Raw genomic sequence first — 20610 nt, 5'->3', positions numbered from 1 at the left:
TAGCAACAATACAACAGCCTGAACTGTTTAATGCTCACTTAAACATAACATCAGACTTCATGTAATATCTATAAATAACAATGCTACTTTAAGCGGTGGGAGTGCCAGAACTTCATTTTAAAGTGTTCTAACTCAGTGATTTATACACTGCTATCAAACTACTGTATTATAAATGGAAAATATAAAGCTTCATACATCCAATTTTCTGACTTCTCTTAATATATCTGTAGAGTAAGAAATCTTCCTCTTCCTTCCCTCCAAACCAAACAGATGGCCGGATGAAGCAATGTGTCTGAAAAGCTCGGCTGTCAGCTTGTTACATTAGCTGTATGTAACACCCCATCCACTCCCAGGCCCATATGAAATCGCAGAAGTTCAATGGAGAAAGCTACAGGACAAGCAAGAGGGAAGTTAAAAAAAAAACAAAACCACAAAATCCACCCACCCACCCCAAAAACCTCTGTGTTCAGCGTTTTCCTTTTGTTTCTGACGGAGTTTTGGAAGTACCGTCAGAGCTAAACCCCTGCCACTGATTAAAAGCAGAACAGGAAGGATTAAACCATTATCATGTCTTTAAATGCTGACGAAGGCTGGTATGTGCCCCGTGGAAAATCACAACAGGTGCCACCCGGACCCAATTTCAACAACTCCTGCAACTGAAGGGACTAGTTCCTGTGGCAGCAATCAGCCTTTCAACTGGAAAGGCTCCGGCTGAATTAGCTGTAAAGCATCTTAATTAAAATGAGTATGGTGGGTTTGGCTCTCTTCAGCCTATGTCCATGTGATTTGTTACATCACATACCATCACAAATTTGCCACAACTGGAGTCGCTTTTACAGAAAACGTGCCTTGAAGAGGAAGAGAAAATGAAGATCTGTACAATAGTGTTTCATTTCTCTGGAGTGAGGATGTAGAAACCCATTTGGTGGCATTCTGCAGGTAACATTTTGCCTCCCTTGCTTTTAAGCTCCTCTTCTGACTGCGACAGCTTGACTATGCCTGCGGAGAGCAGGACTGCCCAGTCTCATTCATATACAGATTATCTGCCTGTTTCATGGAGCTGATGTTTAACATTGAATACTGATAAGAATGCATTTACCAGAGGAATATTGACTTTTCATTTGTTGAACAAATATTAGGCATAATTCTTGGATGTTTTACACCTGTACATCTGAACAGAACACATTACTGCTCTGAGTTGGCACTAGCGAATGGAGGTGAACTGAGCTGGCAAGTCAGCCCAGTGGGCTAGTAGCTTTGTAAGAAATCAAAGGTGATGAGCATCTAATTTTGAAAGTTAGTAAATGTTCCCACTCAATGGGTGTGAAATAATCACAGAGAGAAACAATCTCTTCACCTCTGTTCAAATAACTAGAGAAAGGAACATGCGTCGATCTGATTTATGTATGCAATTAGTTTAAGTACACAGCTTGGTGCAATAGCATATGAATTCAGCAACATCAAATCACATGGAAATTGTCAAAGGTCTTATTTGTAACACAAAGCCGAGTTTCTGTTCAGCAAATCCTGTAGTGAGGTACACCAGGTCATTCAGCCTTCAAGAAGTGGGTGGTCCATTTTTGCATCATCACTATTTACTTCTTGCATATAAACATTTAAGTTTCAGACACATAATCATTTTTTCACCATGTCTGCAGTAGTTACAGTTTCATACTACCATCAAATTAAGGCTGACATTTATAAATTACTCTGGTTTCACAATGGGTTTTGCTTGGCTAGGTGACTTAACATAACTCATAAGAATAAATTCTTGTGGTTCGCTGTCACATAATGATATAATCACTTAGATTAGATGAAAAATTAATAAGAATAACAGTTCATATACCAGGACCAGGAAGCTTGTTTGTTTTGACCTGTCAATCATACCACTTTTATGGACAAGGCTTTCTGCTTCTATGAATGGTAATTGCATCACGGAAGGAGCAATCTTTAACAATCTTTTTCGATGAAAAGTACTGGAACTATTCATATTTTGAGACTGTGTCTAGCAGTATAAGTATATATAAGTACTTGGCTTGACAACTTGCTACTCCAGTTTCTTCCCCAAGATCACACCATTGTCCTCAATGGGCACATAGTTCCTTAAACCCCTGTAATCATTAGCCCTGCCTTTAATTTCCTGTTCTACAAAGAAAAAAAATTGGGATGAGAGTATACTAGAAAACAAAATTGGAGGAGGTTATGAACAAGGTGATGCTGATACAATAATTCAGTTGCCTTTTCCCCACAAAAGACTGATGGGCCATCAACTTAACTTACCCAGTTAAGGTGGCCTGTAAGGTCAACAGAACTGAGATAGGGGCTGGGGTAATTAAAAATGAAACACAGAAAATCAAAGGTGACCAGGACAGAAAGTGCTGCAGTCCATCCTTTATGGACTTCCAGCAAAGGCTTACTGGCTACTTACAATAAATCTCAGTGCCTTCCTCCCTCTCCCCAGCTTCATACTGTTTGACCTGATGGCCAGCCTCCCCCACCTGATACATTCTGGATTTTTATCCCATTTTCCTTAACAAACCTTTACAGAATAAGTGGCAAGGAAGGAGACAAAGACACAAACTGTCAGTATATGTAGGAGAAGATGTCAAATCACACCTAGGAGAAGGCTTATATTTTCTTCTGCTTTATACTGCTAATATTATCAAGGAAATAGAATATATATAAAAAAAAATACAGCAAAGCAGCATGCAGAGATGGTAAACGCAAGTATATCAAACACAACTGCAAGGAAAGAGCAGAATTTTTCTATGCTTACAGTCAGCTTCCAAATGCGTTCCCTCTGCTGAAGGAAGCATGTGCTTAACACATGTGCTGGCTCGGGATTAGGCAACTGACAGTTGTGGGTATTACAGAATATGCTGACATTCCCAAGCAGCTCTACTGGAAGGGGATTATATATCCCAGTGGTATCAGGCTGAGAGAAACCCTGGGAATATGGAAACTGGCACAGGCAAGTAACTGGTCACTTAAAATTGCAAGCTTCAGACACTTCTAACACAACCCACCCCCATCCCATCTTTGTAACTCAGCTGTCTATGCCTAGGGGGAACAAAGGTCATCAATTACAATAAGCCCTCCTCTCCAAGAAGCAAACCAGCTTTTCTGGTCACCAGCTGTACCAGTTCACCATGAGATACCCACGATCCAAACAGACCCCCAAGAGTGAAGCAGGATGCTGCCTGCTGAGCTCTTGCATGGAGCACACTGCAGTGTCATGCCTGGTACCCAGCCTCTCTGGTCCCACTGCACCAGCAGCTCCCCTGCCAACAAAAGCCTTTTGAAGATGCCACAAAGTGGGGGCATTTTTGTGTGAGAAATGCAACACTGTAAGTCCTGGCCACTTCTGACCATCGCAGATCCTGCTGCTCTTTTTGCAAGAACAGTTCATCTCCTGGCCAAACTCCAGTTTGTGTCACTGCATTTACTGCATAATTATACTTTCTTCAATTATCCCAGCAGTTTCAATTTGCCACGGTGCTATTCACTTCCTTTCAAGATGCCATGGAGTATTACAGCGTGCTGACAAGCAGCTGTTACCTTTCACCCAAGAAGTGACTGCGTAGCAGTGGTGGGCAAACACCATTCCTGTGTGTGCATCATGTGCTTGCACATGGTACCAGGACTGGAAAATGCTTTGGGGTTCCTTGGGGTGAGCTATGCTACATAAGCAGAGGGTAATAGCTATCAAATAGTAGAATGACTCGCTGTGATGTAGCTAGGATGTTCTGAGTAGGTTTTTTTTAAATTGGATATAATCTGGTAAAAAGCTTTTCCCTTTGGTGGGTGAACAGAGCATCACAGCTCAACAGAAATGAAGTAAGAACTGTTATAAATTCTAGCCTGTACACTTAACACACAGTAACAGCCACAATGAGACTTTTTTTCAACAGCTGAAAAAATCAACAGCACAGACAAGAGAGGCTGGTAGCAAATGAGTTATCTGGAAACCACTCTCCTGGCTAATGGCACTGCTGCACCCCTCACATGCTCCCCATCTTCAACTCCTCATGCATCCTGTGTGCCAAAGGTGAGACTTTATTTGTTCATTTGTTGACAAGCCAGGCTTTTATCCTGCTTATCCACCTTCTTACCCATGCCTTAAAAGAAAACAAAAGGCAATCACCCCTCATTTTCTCTACCAAACCACTCAGGAATCCTGTAATACCAGGATTCTATTCCAGAGGAGAATAAAACCTGTTACCTTCACAGTGGGTGACTAGCGGAGTATATTTGTGGGTAACCCACGAGTGCAGCAGCAGATGAGGATACTTCAGCTCTAAGGGTTCTATCACTGCGAGATCTCTTGGATCACGACTGACTTCTCTACAGAGAAACCCAGTACTTGAAGCACCTCCAGGCTCACAATCTCAGCTATTTATTTCAGACCATCTTTTTCCCCTACACCATTTTCTTGCTAGGTCATGAAATAGAGGCGTTCAGTTCCAACAGAAACCCTCTGACACCTTTAAGCATCTCTGAACAATCTCGAAAACCCAACCAAAACCCACCAAAACCAAAACAAGAAACCATGCTACTTTTAATTAATTAATTAAATAAATAAATAAATCAACCATAAGGGTATTCTCTGGTGGCCTACACAAGAAAGGGAGATTCCAGCCAATAAACAAAAAGATGCTGTCTGACCAAATGACTTATCTGTGTAGTTAGATTTCTTAATAAATAAAATCACTGGTAATATCCATGCCACGCCATCAAACAGCCGATTACAGCTTCCCCAGACAAACAAAATCCTGCGACATGCCTGCTTTGCTATGGAAACAACTTGGTGTTACATACAATATTCATTAGAAGGGTGAGCGCTATTAGAGCTACAAAACTGCACTACAAATAAGCATGCTATTAATAGCATGCTGATATACACATTTACATGATATTATGTTTTCTTTCTAATTATTTCCTAAGCTGGACTGCAACTATGAAATCTTGGGGGGTTTGTTTAAAATTTTGTCAGGCATAAGACCTATGAAGCCAAATTTTGTTTGGCTTGTGAAGCACTGGCAATTTAAAGAAAACTTTATGCTCACAGACTGCAAACAAACAGCAGAAACAGTTCTAGTCTTTCTTTTTCTTCAACATCTGACTAATTTTATCAACACTCAACTATTGCAACAGTTTTACCTGTCGGACTGCTGGGTTCAGCCATTCTGAGCAAACTCACGTACACCAAATGCTTTTATTTTTGTAAAATATAGGCCTGAGAAATAGATGCTGAGTCCATCTCTGCTGTAACCATGCTCAAGTCTCTCCTATCTTCTAGTTTTGCGTTACCGACTTCTTGAATGACATGGGTAATGCATGGCATATTAAACCTGAGGTGAGCCTAGGGCAGGTTTACAGGGCAGACCTTCAGAGAAACCTGTCAGATAACCTCTGGACAAGCCTCCGGCACCTTGGCAACTGTTGGAATTTTAATCAAATCACAAAACATTTTCTTTCAAGTCAGAAATCAGGCTAGCAGGCACACTAGGTCTGTCATTTCTTTACTCATTTGCAAACTCCGCTGTAAGACGAAGCTGCCTTCAGACTGATAAAGTCACATAATTCAAAAGATGAACAAAACCCAAGATTATTTTGACATCTCCAAACAGCCTGCTCTTCCTCACTGTTGCAGCAAGCAGCTCCTCATCTGGGACCAGCTTCCTGGGGCAGTGCGTGACTCCTCACACTCCTGAGATGCAAATGCTAATAGAGCTCCTCTGGCATCCTTGACATCCTATCTTCTCCTGCCCCTGTTAACTCCTGGGCACTGCCATTCTCTCTGTTGTGTTTTGCTCCCCATACTTTACTATTTTAAGAAACGTAAGAGTTTTCAATGACTCTTTCTCCTACAGTTTTTACTTCTGGATCCCCGAATATTTTTGGAGGAGGTAATGACTTTGCTCCTTTGGAAGTTAAGCAGTGCATCTCAGGACCCTACAGCAAGGTAGTGTAGAGCTGACATCCTCACGACCATTGCCTTCCACTTGCTTTTGCACCAGTATAAATTTCCAAAGTTTTCTGGTAAGGTGTTCTGCAACATAAGCCTCAGAAACTCTCTGCCTGGCTTCCCCCCTCATCTACCGACTTAGTACCTCTTTGTGAAGAGATTTTTACCATTATCCAAGAGCATGGGCACAGATTTTTGGAGAAGTATGAAATCAACTGTAATTGGATGAATTAATCCTAAATTAAAAATCTAAAATCCTTCATGTGTCTGCCACTTAAAAAGTCTGTTTCAAACATTAGACTTGTATTAGTACTAAGGCATGCTAGTAGGTATTAACAATGACACACCTACAAACACACTGAAAATGGCTGTAGTACTACCAAAACCCCAAGCTGACAGGTGATTTCTGTGCAAGTGAAATAAAATTATCACTCAGAGAATTACATCAAAGATGAAGCACACTCAGTCACTTACAAAACTTCAAATTATCATATTTCCACAAGCATTTGCCTTAAGTACACCTACTATGAAAAATGTAACTTTCAAAAAGTTGAGGTTTTTTTCCTCTAATGATATCTAACTCACAGAAGTGAAACAATGCTAGACTTAAAACGATCTAAATTTAAATATATCTTTACTTTGACCTTAAGAATATACTCGGTATTTGACAGGGAAGTACAGAAACGACAGTGTATTGCCATCTTGAGGCTTGGTAGCAGAACTGCATATCCAAATAAAATACATATATTTGTTACCAAGCACAACAGTAATTGAGCCAGATGTGCCAAAGCCGTTACAAAACACACGGCGTTAACGCCATATGTTTTATATTTACTTTTAAGCTAGGGCCTCTGCAGTTCCCTTTCTGGACTGGATATACTTTTAAAATACACTTCTAAAGACAGAAAACCCTTAACAGTAGAACTAAAAAAAGTCAGAAAGAGTATCAAGGATATTAATCTCATTCTTACAAGAATGACAGTGAAAGCTTAATTAGCAGTACAGATTTCCCAGATCCTTTGAAATTCATGACGGAAACGGCATGCTTTCCAGGCATAAGACATTTTGGTGTGGGTTTAAAGGGGCAAGAATCACCAAGCTACATTCAAAGCCTGTAGGTAGCTATGTACATTGTACTTGCACGAAAACCTATTTAAACAAATCTCCTATCACAAACCTATGCAATACTCCGGCACTCTTCTCACATAAACCCTACAAATATCAGATACATGACCACTCTAATGTTTTAGTTTTGGTTTGGGTGGTTTTTTTTTTGTTTTGATTTGATTTTTTGCAATTAACTTCAGGAAAGATCACTTGGAAAACACTTGTCTGTTGATATTCCCACCCCTGAAACAGCATGAAATTTGAGGTCACATGGGAAGTGCCAAGTTGAAACTGAGGGGTCTGTGTACGTATATGTATATATACACACATATATGTTTGACTGACATATATGCTTTTGATAGAGGTCACGGACATCTGACTTTGCTTGTTTGTGAAACCAATTACATCTATGAGGTAACTTACAAAGGGCTAGTGGTTTACTAAAACTGCTAAATTTGGGTTTCTTCTCCTCTCTCCTAAACAAACTGGCTTGTACTCAAAACACACATGCAGCCATTTGAAGGCTGTTGCTTTTACACCCAAGGTGAAATATTTTTTCCTGAGCTATCCAAGCCTCTTTAAGTGAACAAGAAAAAGCCTCCCTGGAATTTACCTGCTTGGCTTGCAGGCTGCAAGCCCGAGTACTTGGCAGCACCTGGGGCTCCTGTTGGCTTGAGACCGGCAGCAGATGCAGTGCTGGCGGTAGCAGATCTCGTGTCCATGTTTTCTTGGTGGGCAAGCATGTTCGCTGACGAGGATGCCGTAAAAGCAGCAGGCTGGGCAGCCTCCACGGAATCACTGTTCAGAAATGAAGAGGAGAAAATAAAATGCATTTCCTGCTAGACCAAGAGAATCAATGAACTGGAGATGCGGAGCAACACCCTGGTGCAACAGAGCTGCACTCACTACTCTGCCACCACCAATGCTGGGGTGATCATCCCAGGACAATGCTGGGGAAGCTGCATTTTTAAGCTTTTTCTGACCCCCAAGAACTGCACATTTGAGTAATTCCTGCCAAAATTCAATATAGACAACTAAATCCCTTCACAATTTCCATATACAATAATTGTTGGCATGACACAAGTTAAAGCAGATCCCTTACTGTAAAGTTTGTACACTCCTAGACTTTTTCAATACTTCTTTTTTTCTTGGAGAGTAGACAAATACTCAGTCAGATTATACTTGTAGATCTTAATAAAATTATCTATCTAAAAGTGCTTTAATTAAATGCAATTTTCTTCTATGCGCCACTGTGCCTCCAAAAAATTAAGTATTTTAAAAGAGCTGCAAGTTTCTTCATTCATTAAACAATCTTTTATATTGCCTCTTTAGAGCAGCTTACAGTTGCTTTTACATTTTCAGGGTTAGCAGAACTCTTTCAGCTATTTATAAACCATGGATGATGAAAACTGTACTTAATCACAATTCATGTAGAATGTATATGGCCACTAATTACATTGCCTGCCAGAAAAATTTTCATTTCTCATTTCCAGAGGCTGTTCAAGAATGAGAAAGTTATCCATAACAATTTTTTATGCACTGTAATAGTATTGGTATAATGGATATTTGCCTTTCAGAAGCTGAAAACAAAAATTTTTATTGAAAACCTTAGAAGTAGAAGAGTAATTGCTAATGAAGGTCATTTGCAAACCAAGAAGATCACAAAAACAAGAAGTTAACTCAATAATGTTGTGCAATACAGCCAAAGCACAATTCTAAATACATATTTTGTGCAATCTGGAAACACATCAGCCAACACATTAGAAGCCTTGCATTCTTTCCTGTATTTAAGAAAAAACAATTTACGGCACATGTGCATCGTGCATATTTCACCAGGGTCATTCACAGAATTACAGACTGTGCCAAGTTCATAAAGTAAAAATCCTTGAGCTATTTTTGCTTTACAAGTATTACACCAGCACAATATTGCCCTGCCCATATGACATGCAAGAACTTGAACACACTGAGAGGTCAAAAAGCAAGTTCATAACCCTGATTTTTTGTGTCTAGATTTACAGGGTTAATAATTGATGCATTTAGAATTTTTTCTTGGTAATGGATGAAAAAACATATTCACAGTTTAGAGAATATATATGAATGTTCAGTTTAATGAGTAACAGCTATTGCATTTGTAGGCTTTTGGGAACAGTGGAAGCTTGCCTGACATTGATGGATTTGCTATATGCAGTGTGCACAAACCCAGTGAAGCACAAAGTGAGACTTTGCATTCTGTTACATTTTAAAAGATATTTAAAGACATTTGTGAAAACAGAGGCACTCAAGGTACACTTTAGGCTCCTTAAAAGCTTAGGATCCAGGTCTTTTAACAAAATTCTGAGGCAGCAGAGATACACTGCATAAAAGCACTGTTGCAGACTGACAGAAAAAGGATAGGAAGACATTCTCTGATGTGAGGAAGCAGCTCAGTGGGTGAAGATGACAAGGCAGTTTAGGACTGGCTTCCACTACGAAAAAAGTACAAGGCTGTAACTTCAGTGTCACAGAAGCGCCCTTCTGTACTGTTGAGTACATCTGACACATAACCTATGTTTGATGCTTCAGGTCCAAGCCCCATTACAACTTAGAGAATTCCTCAAAACACTGTTGATCCTAAAAAGTTTCCTCCTTCTCCATCCAAACGATGCATCCACTTATCAAACCACTTTTCAAACATAGCATCTCTTTAACTGCCTTTGTCTGGAACACGTAAATCATAAATAATCTGTCCTAAATAAGAAAACCCTGCTGCCAGGGCTTCTGCCTTTACACAGAAGAAGCTACTCAACAAGCAAAAATGGATGCAAGACAAGTAAAAAGAGTATCGTTTAGGCAGGAGAAGGATAGAAAAAATGTAGAAATGGCTGAGGTGCTCATGCACTGTTTTCCTGCATTACAGCCTCTAATCACACAATTGCCTGGGAGTGCACATGCAGTGTTCTCCATTGAGAGAGGGAAATGCATCTTCGTCTCGCTTTCAAACAAGCGGCTGCACCCTTGCTAATGCTAAGCTTCTTCAAATTCATGCTTCAAGATTAATTCCTCAACATTTTACTTTATGTTCTTCTACACTGAAAAACACTCAAACTCCAATTATTTTTACCCACTTTATAAATATAGCTGTCTTTTCAGAAGCACACTTACCTTACCCTCTACAAAGCGGCTGTAAAATACCCACAATTAGCCCAGCTAGTATTTTTGTAATTCACTAGGATATTGTACAAGATTCATTACCTAGAAAATACATAGTTTGAAGAGAAAAAAAAATATACAGAAATTTAAGAAAATGAATGGGTCATGGAAGAGAGCTCCCATCTGTTTTACAGTGTCATCACTAGAAAGCTGAAGGAGGAATGATAAACCTTATGTATTTACCAAGTTTCACACGAATAGCTTTCTCAGACTTCACAGATGACACTCATAGGCCAGGTTCAGGTCAAGCACATTTTGATGTCAAAACACGTCTACTATTATTAATGACAAGCCTACCTTCTAACTCTAGCTTTAACCTTTTACCTCTGTTTCATAACTGTTATTACTCTTCCACCTGATGAATACTTATAGCAAAAATGAAAGGTTTCCATGATGAAAACTAATGTAACCAAGAGCCACATTCCTTTTAAGAAAGACAAAGTCCAGCAAAGGAACAAGCCAAAGACTCCTCTCTGCCTTTGATACATGCTGGCTAGTACATGACACATCTCCTGAACTTCCATGAACAATTCCTACCGCAGAGTGCAGCCCCATTCTATCAGAGTAAGGACAGGTACAGAAAATAAAGAACTTCCTGGTATGCCGGTCTGAGACCTGGGGACACACACAGGGCTCCACTGCCAGTGCAAACTTTATCCAGAGCTCACAACAGGCTCCTCAGACTTGCCCCTCCTGATCAACAAAAGTACTGTGGAAAAAAAGACTACAAAGCAAGTAATAATTCCTCTGTTGTTTTACACTGTATATAAACCACTGTATTACACCCTGGCTTTTGGTAGGAGGACAGGGAGGAAAAGACATGCCAGATGACTGTCCCATTGCTGGACACGGCACCGAGAACTTCATGGATGCTATAGAGGCAAGAAACCTGCAGAGAAAGAAGCAGGTCCAGTTGACATGTGAAATGAGCACCAGTTTTTCAGAGACCACTCTGGGATATTTGCCTCCATACCACAGCTGCTTTCTTCTCAAAATCAGGTGCTTCAAGACAAGGATGAACACATTTCAAATGCATTTTAAGGAATTTGCACTGGAAAACCTTTCTGAACGTAGTCAGAGGTTTTGATGCCCTGCTTCCCCTACAATCCAGCAGAAGAAAATCACATGGTCTGGGGCTATAGATGCCTGAACTCCCTCCATCCTTCCATGGGAACTCCTGTATAAGGCTGCCTAGAATTTCTTTACACATGCTTTAGAGAAGGTGACTATGTATCATGTTGTTATTAGCCAAAGGAGAAGCTATGGTCCTATCTAAAAATGAATACAGTTTTTTGTAGTGTAACTTCTAACACCTCTAAAATGCTGACAAAGGCCAAGTCTCTCAGACTTTCCCAAGCAGATTCAAAAAGGTCTAGGTGGACCTTTTTTCTCATGGAAGCCCAAAATACCAGGTTATCCATCTGTAATCATCATCACTTGAGCCACAACCTCAGTCTAGTAGATCAGTATTTTCCTATTACATCTCTGGATTATAAATGATACTTTTAACTCCCACTTGTCCAGGATGACTGTGTGAGTCAGGAACTCTGTGATCTAAGGAAGCTTGCTGACAAAAGAGGTCACGGAGTATCTAAGAGAAAGTCTGTAAATGCTTTCTTCTGATAGCCAGGAATTCTGTGAGGTTATTTTCCCTTAAGAGTATTAAAAATTTCATGACAAAAAAAAGATGTGAGCAAATCACTCTTCTTGGTTTCTGGCACAACCAAGTGGAATGTGGTAGCCTTGATTCTGCTTTATGGCTTCTAAAACCAAAACAGTGTGACAAAAAATGTAAGACTTCCCTTGCCTTACACACAGCTGCCTGTTGTCTGTTAACTCCACGCAGGCATAGAGCACGCTGCTGAAACCTGAATAAACAGCTTCTAACATATTCATAGTACTTGGTACAGCACTGAAGGAGGGGAAGGGGGGGGAGAAAGAGAATTTTTTGAAACATTTGTATTAAAGAAACTGCAACTTCAAAGAATGATCTGTCTGCCCTAAGACCAAGTAAACTGTCAAGCAGATGATTCTGCAGAGCTTTACAGCAAGGTATTAGCACAGCTGAGATAAACTCGAATCTCAGATCAAAATTTCTTGGTTTAAGATGTGTTAAGTCATACACATCACACGATGTATTTTGTCCAGTATCAAAACACACATTAGCTGAAGACAGGTACAGGAGGCCAGAAAAAGGTATGAGAATGAGAACAAAACCCCACAAATAGGGCAAATACATATGCCTTTTATACAAGGGTGTTCTGATGTAATAACAGAGAAACAGAAGACAGAAAATACTGAGTGCTGAGCTTGTTCCCACCCCTAGTGCAAACCCACGGTCTCAGTCAGCTTTCTAAAATGGTGTTTACGTTTCATGTTAACCTAGCAGTGTTCCAACAACTTCCAAGAAAGACAAAAATGCAAAATAAAATAATAAAGGGGAGAGAAAGCCATCTGGGTGGAGGTATTTCCATATCGAGTTACAGTAATGGACTATGCAACCCTTCCACAAGCAGTGCTCTACATAGAAACAATTCAAAGCATCTTTCAGAACAAGAATTCTCCCAGAGTCAGCATCACTGTTTATCTCACAGGGCCAGACCATCCTCTTTTCAAGTAATTGTATATGGCACAGTGTCAAGAAGATAAAGCAAAAGCCACGTCAATGCCCATTCTCGCTAGCGTCTCCCAAAATTTTACATCATTTTTGCCATGTGATTTGATTTTATGGCAGACCCCAATTCTTGGATATTAAATACATCATTCTCTCTGCTGCATATATGTTGTTATAAAACATGGACCTCTATAAACTTAAGGCTTGACATCAGGATGAAAACTTAGTGAAAGACTGCATGGCTGTTATACGACAAAGCTACACATTTCCTTGAGTTGTGGAGAGAAGCAAGATATGCATCACTGCCCCTGGAAGTATTCAAAAGCCATGTAGGCGAGGCTCTTAATGACATGGTTTAGCAGTGGACTGGCAGTGCTGGAGTAACAGTTGGACTTGATGATCTTAAAGGTCTCTTCCAACCTAGTTGATTCTATACCAAGAAAAAAAGACCATTTCTGAGGAGTTTGGTAGGCAGTGAAAATGTGTGGATGTTCAGCACACTTCAGACTAGTTAATAACAGATATTAAGGCAGAAAAGAAGGTTAAGTTCTCTCACAGCTAACCAATGCAGAGCAGTTTAAGACAGCCAGCTTTCTGGAACAGAAACAGTGAAGAGACAAGAATAAAAGGGAAATATTTCTGGAGTAACAACCCTGTTGCAGAACAAAATCAAACCCCTGCTTTTACTATAGCTACAACCTTCTTGAGATATTCCCCAGAGATAATGCAAAGCTACCTTGGTAAAATAGACCCATTACCTTTTCATGAAAGTTATACAAGATAGATCCAGAACACAAACCCCAAAGTTGTTTTCAGCTAATTTACTTGCCTCACATTGTGGAGCCAATTGTTTTTTTAACAAGTGATTCTACTACACAATGTTGTATACTCATTTCTGTACTTACGGGACATAAGATTTCAGTTCTTTCTTATCAACTACTGTGTTGTGGGATGAAGTGAGCTGCCATGTAAAACTTTAGCATGACATTCATGTACATATTAGAATACGTCATGAGATGCACACTAGTGCAAAGACATTTTAATACCTAGTTTCACACACTCATTGGCTACATTTCTTTCAAATCTGTTATATTTGTCTTTTTTTTTCTAGCAGAATTGATTAATTTTGCTTGATCTTTGTTGAACTTACTGTACTTACGTGCTTACTGACAGTAAATTGTACGCATAAATTATCTTCTTTTGTCTCCTTTTCCTATATGTTTCTCAAGCCACACAATAAAGGTTGTGCTCCCTTATTCACTAGGCAGCACAAAGCTTCATTTCTACGGTTCCATCAACTGGCAACTGGCTCAGGATGATAATAAGGAAAACAGAAATCATTACCCTGGTATGCTGGATGATAACTTCAGACCAACAGCAGTTATTCAGGGAAAAATCCTGCAAAATACAGTTTATGCAAAGCATTCTCAGACTAATGGTACTGCTACATCACATTTCCCAAATTCCAGGCCTTATCCTATTTGGAAGTGCCTAACAGCCTGAAAATCGTATACTTCCTGTATTGCTTTATTCCACAGCCTGCACGCAGCAACCTGAACCAGAATAACCTGGCTATTGAAATGGTTTAAGAGAAAATTAGTATGTTTAGAAATAACATTTAACATTCCCCCTAATAATCTACAGATATTTATTTCAAGCCGTTCAACCTGGATCTTGATACATCCAATACTGATAAGGTCATCTGGGCAGGCTTACATGGCTTCTGTACTCCCTGTATACCCCCTGGCTCCCAGCACATTTCTATGCAGCTCTGCCAGTTGTAAGAGCAAAACAAAGAAAAACCTCCAAGGCTGCAATTTAATTATGGCAGGATGAAAGAAGTTCTCCATTGCTTGCTGCTTTTCCCAACAGACAGTCCCATGTACCAAGGAACAGCAACTGAATGCAGCTAGTTTGGGAATCTCAACTTTCTGGCAGAAATAAGTGCTTGCATCTCCAAAAAATAAAACTTCAAAACCAGGAGGGTTTCTCCTTGTATGAGGAGCAGACAATGGCAAACATAAAGTCAATTTCAGAGTAAAGAACGAAAAGATTCCCATTCTTGTACCAATCTACCTTCATTTATGCCAAAACCAATGCATATTAGTGAGTGAAGGAAAAAAAGAAAAGGGAAGTCAGGAAGTTCATTTTCACCACAATTATTTGGTCTACTAAAGTATCAGCAAACAAACACCAAAGCTAAATAGTAAAGTCTGGCAGCACATCCTGGACTTCATCCGTAGTGCGCAAGTATCAGAACTCCTGGAGAGGTTTTCCCTTTGGATACATACCTAAAAAGACTTCCTGGTAAGTATCATTTAGCAGCAAAAAGTAAACTAAGATTTAAGGTCGTGTTACAGTACTGTAATTCTGTTAATAGTTTTTTCTTTTAAAAGTGGATATGCCACAATGTTAGAAACTTTAATAAAATGTAAGATTGTGACTAATAAGTACCATTTTTTGCTCCCCGAGGCTAGGGGTACTTTAGCCTTTTCTAGTGACTGAGGTCACCTTAGAAGCCATGAAACAGGATGGAAATAATAAATACATCTTACTCAATACAAGTTCCTACATCAAGTGAATCTCAGCTCTACTTAGAACTGGGCCTTATGTCTAGAAGAGTTTTACTCTTGTTAAAATACAAATACGTACATGAAACCCCACAATTATTTCTTCCTTAGCACAATTTAATAGGTACTTTCCTGTAAAAAAAACAACTCAAGAAATACATTTCCAACTTCGAGGCTGAAGTCAGTTACATAAAAGCAGCTTTCCACAGAAGTGAGTGTTAACACAGCTGCGGTCAGGAAACAAGAACAGAAAGTCCTGTGCACTGGACAGAATCAGCACTAAAACAAAGGGCCTAGACAGCAAATATATTTTCAATAGTTATTTGCTGCACCACATGCCAGTTATTTTATACATTAAAAGTAAGCTTTGAAAAATAGCAGCCCTTTGTTCCTGCAGCACTGTTGCAGCCTACTGTGTCACTTACTGGCTCAAGGAACTGTTGCAAATAATTCACTTGGATAGAGGTTTCAAGCCAGAATATCTTGTTTCTTCTCTAGTCAGCTCTTCAGAGTGACAGTGCCTCCCTCAGAGGTTTGTGGTGCAACACGAACAGCACCATGCGTATCAGTGCATGCCCCCAGTACCAGGGAGGAAGTCTTTGCTTAGTACGGTGGACTTACACAAACTCCATCAGCAGGACCGGGGTGCAGATTAGTTCTGCAAAGTGGTGAAACGAGTAGGATTTGGGGTTGGTGACCTCATGCCAAATACCACAACAGGCAGACTGCTTCAAGTGTGCAGGCAACAGAAAAAGGCTTTGAAGTAGAAGCCAGTTTCCTGCGTGTCCTAAGTGCCAACCATGCACCGCACTCAGATAATACCTGTTGCTCTTTGGCAACTCCAGAGCACTCATGGACTTCCTGGAGGGCCTCATGGCCTGCAAAGGAGGCTTAGCGACAGGCGTGATGAGCAGGGCATCCAAGAGTGAGCGGTAGACACTAGGTTCGGAGAGTCTAGCAAGCATTTAGAAAGACCACGTAAACAAGCTAGGTGATCAAACAAGTTCAAATTGGCTGGGACCACTGAAAACCCCTAAACCCTCAGGAAAAGCCTGTAAATTATGTAGCAGTATGAAGACACTGAACCTAGGATAACTGGTATAGAAGTTATGTCTAAATAAACAATCCCCAAAGTGGAGGTTACATGCTACAGAGGATGCACAAGACAACCCACTGGTGTGTGAGGTTTTCTTATTTTATTTTTACCATTAATGAAGTAAAATAGAAAAGATTTTGAAAATAGCATTTACTTCATCTCTTTCTCATCCTATATTGATTTATGGGTTTGTGTATGTTTTATGATATCAGTATATGTATCAGAACATTAGGACATTTATATAATTTAGAAATACATAAATATACATATATTACAGGCTCAAAAATTTTTTACAGATATGAATGCATGAGAGAAGAACTTGAAACCACTGGTTTAAGTAAGCCTTCATAATCAGCAGTGCAGTAAAGACGTAGATGGAACTCAGAGAGCACCTAAAAGTTACTCAAAGATGTAATTATTCTCTGTCACTCATGTAACACAACTGTTATTTACAGTTAGTTTACTGACTGAACCGTGAAACAGAAATAATGAAGATCAGAAAGGTAGAATTACTCACCCAGGTTCAGAGCAACAGTGTGGAACTAAGCTAAGAAAATGGCATGGGAGCCTTGGACATACTCCAACAGCTTGCCCACCATGCTATTGAAAAAAGTTGATTTCGCAGCCCCGCGAGGGACCCATTATTCTTGTGTGATCTTGAACTTTCTTAAACCAAGCTATAAAATGTTCCTTTTAGAACTGATGTCTACCTGGCCCGGACAGCAATGGCAGCAGACACGGCAGCAGCAGCCATACTCTTAACTGTTGATCTCTGCTTGAAAGGAGAAAGAACGGGAAGAGTAGTAGGTCCCAACTCGGACAGACTTCCCAAAGGATTTTCCAGCAGTACTTTTTCAGCACAGAAGCTTTGAACCAACAGAGGAGAAAACAGAGAAAGCAGGAAAGATTGACAGAGGCACAATACCAGACCATATTAACAGTTGGAAAGTTATGCGAATGTAGGTTCCCAGCTCACAGACACGTCAGGCAATATATTAACTACTTGAATACTAATGTAGAAAAAGCAATTCTGATTTCACCCACAAACAAAACTTTCCCCTCACCAAGCCAGCATTCAGCATGTATCAGCATTCAAATTCCCCATTCCAGACTCTGCCTCACACCCCTAGGTCATTCCCACTGAACCAGGACCCAGGACACTCCATGTGGATCCATATGAGTCTCCATGGTGCTGACAGAAAGACCCCTGAAAATCATTTAAATTCTTTTTTTCATAATAAATAATAAACATTGAAGGCTTTGGAATATTTGCTAATACAATTTCATCAGGCCTGTTTTTAGCCACCTGTACAAATTCAGTGTACTCCTCACCCCCTTTTAATTTTCCCTGCTTATTATCTAAGTTGGAAGGAATACGAACAGGGGAAAAAGTACATGAAAAGGGAAAACCAGAGTGGACCCAAAGTAATTTCTACAGTGGTAAATTACTTTAAAATGTCAATATTATCCATAGAATTGGTGTGTATATTTTTTTAATCATTTCAGAAATCAACAAAACACACAACCATATACTACTTCTCAGATTTAAATGCAAAAATGCTGCCTGAAAACCTTGCCTACACCTAGTGGTCTGCTGTAGATATACCTTAAAATATTTACCTTGTATGATTTACAGACGATTTAGACTGGTAGCTTGAAATTTTACTGAAAGAATTTGTTTCACAAGTAAGCAGAGATGCTTCATGCCTGCCCAAAAGCAGCAAGAGAAGAAAAGTCATTAATCAAGCCCTCATTATACCTTTCGCACTGCTAACTAAAGCTCAGGAGGAGTTCATTTAAGGACTTTCAAAAGCCCTCTTTACCCACAAAAAAACAAACCAAAACAACAACAGAAAAAAACCAACCCAGGTGTGGTTTAACATCCCAAAGTGTTAAGTACTGAAAGAAGTGTTTTCTTTACCTATTGGTAAACACTATACTCTGGATGTCCCATCATTACACAAGTTAATGCTTGTATTCTCCTCCAAAAACTTCAGGCTAGTAGGCAATCCAAAAATACACTTTTTATGGCATGGGTGACTAACCTTTGAAAGCTGATAGAACAAAATGTGGAATACCAAAGCATCACACATTATGCACATTCTGATGTGCCTTCCCCCCTCAAACCTTCCTCCACACTTCGACACTATATTCAGCCCATGTCACCAACTTCTGACTACAATGTTACCTTTGAACCAAATCTACCCCTTACTGGTTTATCCACCTCTATCTAACAGCCATTTTATTTTTAAGTATTTTTTTTTACATTTTGTCTAAAACCTCCTTTAATTTCTAAATGCTGTTCAGGTTTCAAGAGCCACATGAGGGTCAGGAGACACCTGCAAGCTGCTCCATCTTGACAGCAGCAGCATGAAAAAAATCAAGTAAAACCATATGTAAAATTAGTTTCTCATCATGCCTTTTAACAGAGCAGGCTCAGATGTACCTGGCTATAGCAGAAGGCAGCTCAAGGGCTGTTTCCATAGTTGGGGCTGCAAGAGGCAGTCCCACAGCTACAGTGGTAGGTACTGGGAGCTCGGAGGTCTGCGTGGCCACGGTGCACTTTGCAGGGAGAGGTGCTTTGTCAGGCGTCAAAAAGCTTGCTGCCTCCAGAGCAGGAAACTCCACAGTTATTTCCCTAGTTGATGTTAATTTCACAGTAATTATAACAAGACGACACATGGAGAAGAAATCTCTCATTTGCTAAAGATACCTATCAGTAATGGACAATCCTTTGTAGTCAGTGTTCTTGCATCTTCTGTAAGAAGAGTGAGTAATCTATGAAGGCTGTTTTTTAATTCCCCAGGAAACAAATACTCATCCCCTAGGAATCAGACCATGCTGAAACTGGTTCTCTGGGGCATTTTTACAGCTGAAGCTTGAAAGCTTAGAAGCAGGCTTGTTTAACCACAAAACCAAACTATTTGGCTAGTTTAAAGTAGTTACTCAAAAAAACAGATAACAGAAACTCTCCCTAGTATAAGTAGATTACACTTTAGACACTGTGGCTACTTGGCTACTGGTATTTAGCCTGAACAATTGCAGGGGGGTTAAATGCTCATTTGGCCAAGGCTTCCAAAGTGTTCTCAAACAAAAGTTCAGTAAAGTAAAAGCAAGCGGAAGGAGAAACAGCATTCACCCCAGGAAAGCAGTACCCCCCCCCCCCCCCCTATTTTACTTCCTCCTGCTTATCACCAAACAAAGACAACCATAAAAGATCTGACAGTTTTAGTTCGGTCGGTCTGAGACCCAACCTGACGCTCACTGACCAATTAAATGAGCAGCTCCTGGTTTTGCAAATTCTCTTTTGCAGTCAAGGGAAGTTATTTAAAATCAATGTAGAAATGCCAAACCTGCCAAAAGGAAGATCTGGCTGAGCTGAGGAGAATACAGCAGCAGTTACAACAATTCATGACAAAACAGGGGTATGCACAGATTATATTTCCTGGAGTTGCCCTCAAGTTCTCCAAAACTTTACACAGCATCTTTGTGAAGCTTTGTTAAGTTACAAAAAAGGGCCCTGACAAAGGCAAGGAGAAGGGGAATAAATCATACTGGGTATATGCTCCAAAGTGAGAGGAAGCTGACTCCAAATCTTATTCATACATACATACTCCTTGTATTTTCATGTTAATCTTGCTTTGGCAGTAGTTAGGAGCAAGAAATCACTCTCGGAAGTTATTATTTCTGCAGAGAATATTCTTGGTTGTCCACTAATCAGAAAATACACAACCAAAATCAGGATTAATACCTACTACTTAATACTGTCTTTGTATTTATGACTATCATGAATAATTCCATTAAAAGAAAAAAGTAGTCTGTATGACTGTAAAAAGTGTGTATATAAAAGAGCAATGTAAAGACTAGCTGGCACTGGAGCTGCCTTATATTAGTTATGTATGTCTCAGGAAGTGCCAGATTCTGTGGTTTATATGATCTAAATTTGCCAGGATGACTTTTTAAGATGACTTTTTGCAACTTTGTGGAAAGGCTGCAATTGTTTTAAAATATTTTACTGTTAAACTAATAGGGGGACACTGCATATATGAAATTGAGTACTAATACA

General features: G+C 39.8%; 1 protein-coding gene across 8 annotated transcripts in view; it reads right to left on the bottom strand.

Annotated features, from left to right (window-relative positions):
• Window positions 1-20610, bottom strand: part of PDLIM5 (PDZ and LIM domain 5) — a 127324-nt gene that overhangs the window by 20280 nt on the left and 86434 nt on the right. For 4 of the 8 annotated variants that reach the window (XM_057417985.1, XM_057417984.1, XM_057417983.1 and 1 more), the window contains exons 10-14: window positions 18991-19182; window positions 18165-18251; window positions 17255-17410; window positions 16271-16402; window positions 7689-7873 (exon numbers count right to left, since the gene is read on the bottom strand). In XM_057417985.1, coding sequence (XP_057273968.1) covers window positions 7689-7873; window positions 16271-16402; window positions 17255-17410; window positions 18165-18251; window positions 18991-19182 — 752 coding nt within the window. The remainder of the gene's footprint in view (window positions 1-7688; window positions 7874-16270; window positions 16403-17254; window positions 17411-18164; window positions 18252-18990; window positions 19183-20610) is intronic. The other 4 variants (XM_057417989.1, XM_057417990.1, XM_057417986.1 and 1 more) reach the window with 3 other exon arrangements.

The sequence above is a fragment of the Pezoporus wallicus genome, unplaced genomic scaffold (assembly GCF_028554395.1).
Source record: "Pezoporus wallicus isolate ANWC-B61680 ecotype Strahan unplaced genomic scaffold, APGP_CSIRO_Pwel_v1 contig_6999, whole genome shotgun sequence".
Taxonomy (NCBI): domain Eukaryota; kingdom Metazoa; phylum Chordata; class Aves; order Psittaciformes; family Psittacidae; genus Pezoporus; species Pezoporus wallicus.
Note: the sequence above shows the minus strand (reverse complement) of the source record. Positions and strands in the feature narration are given on the sequence as shown.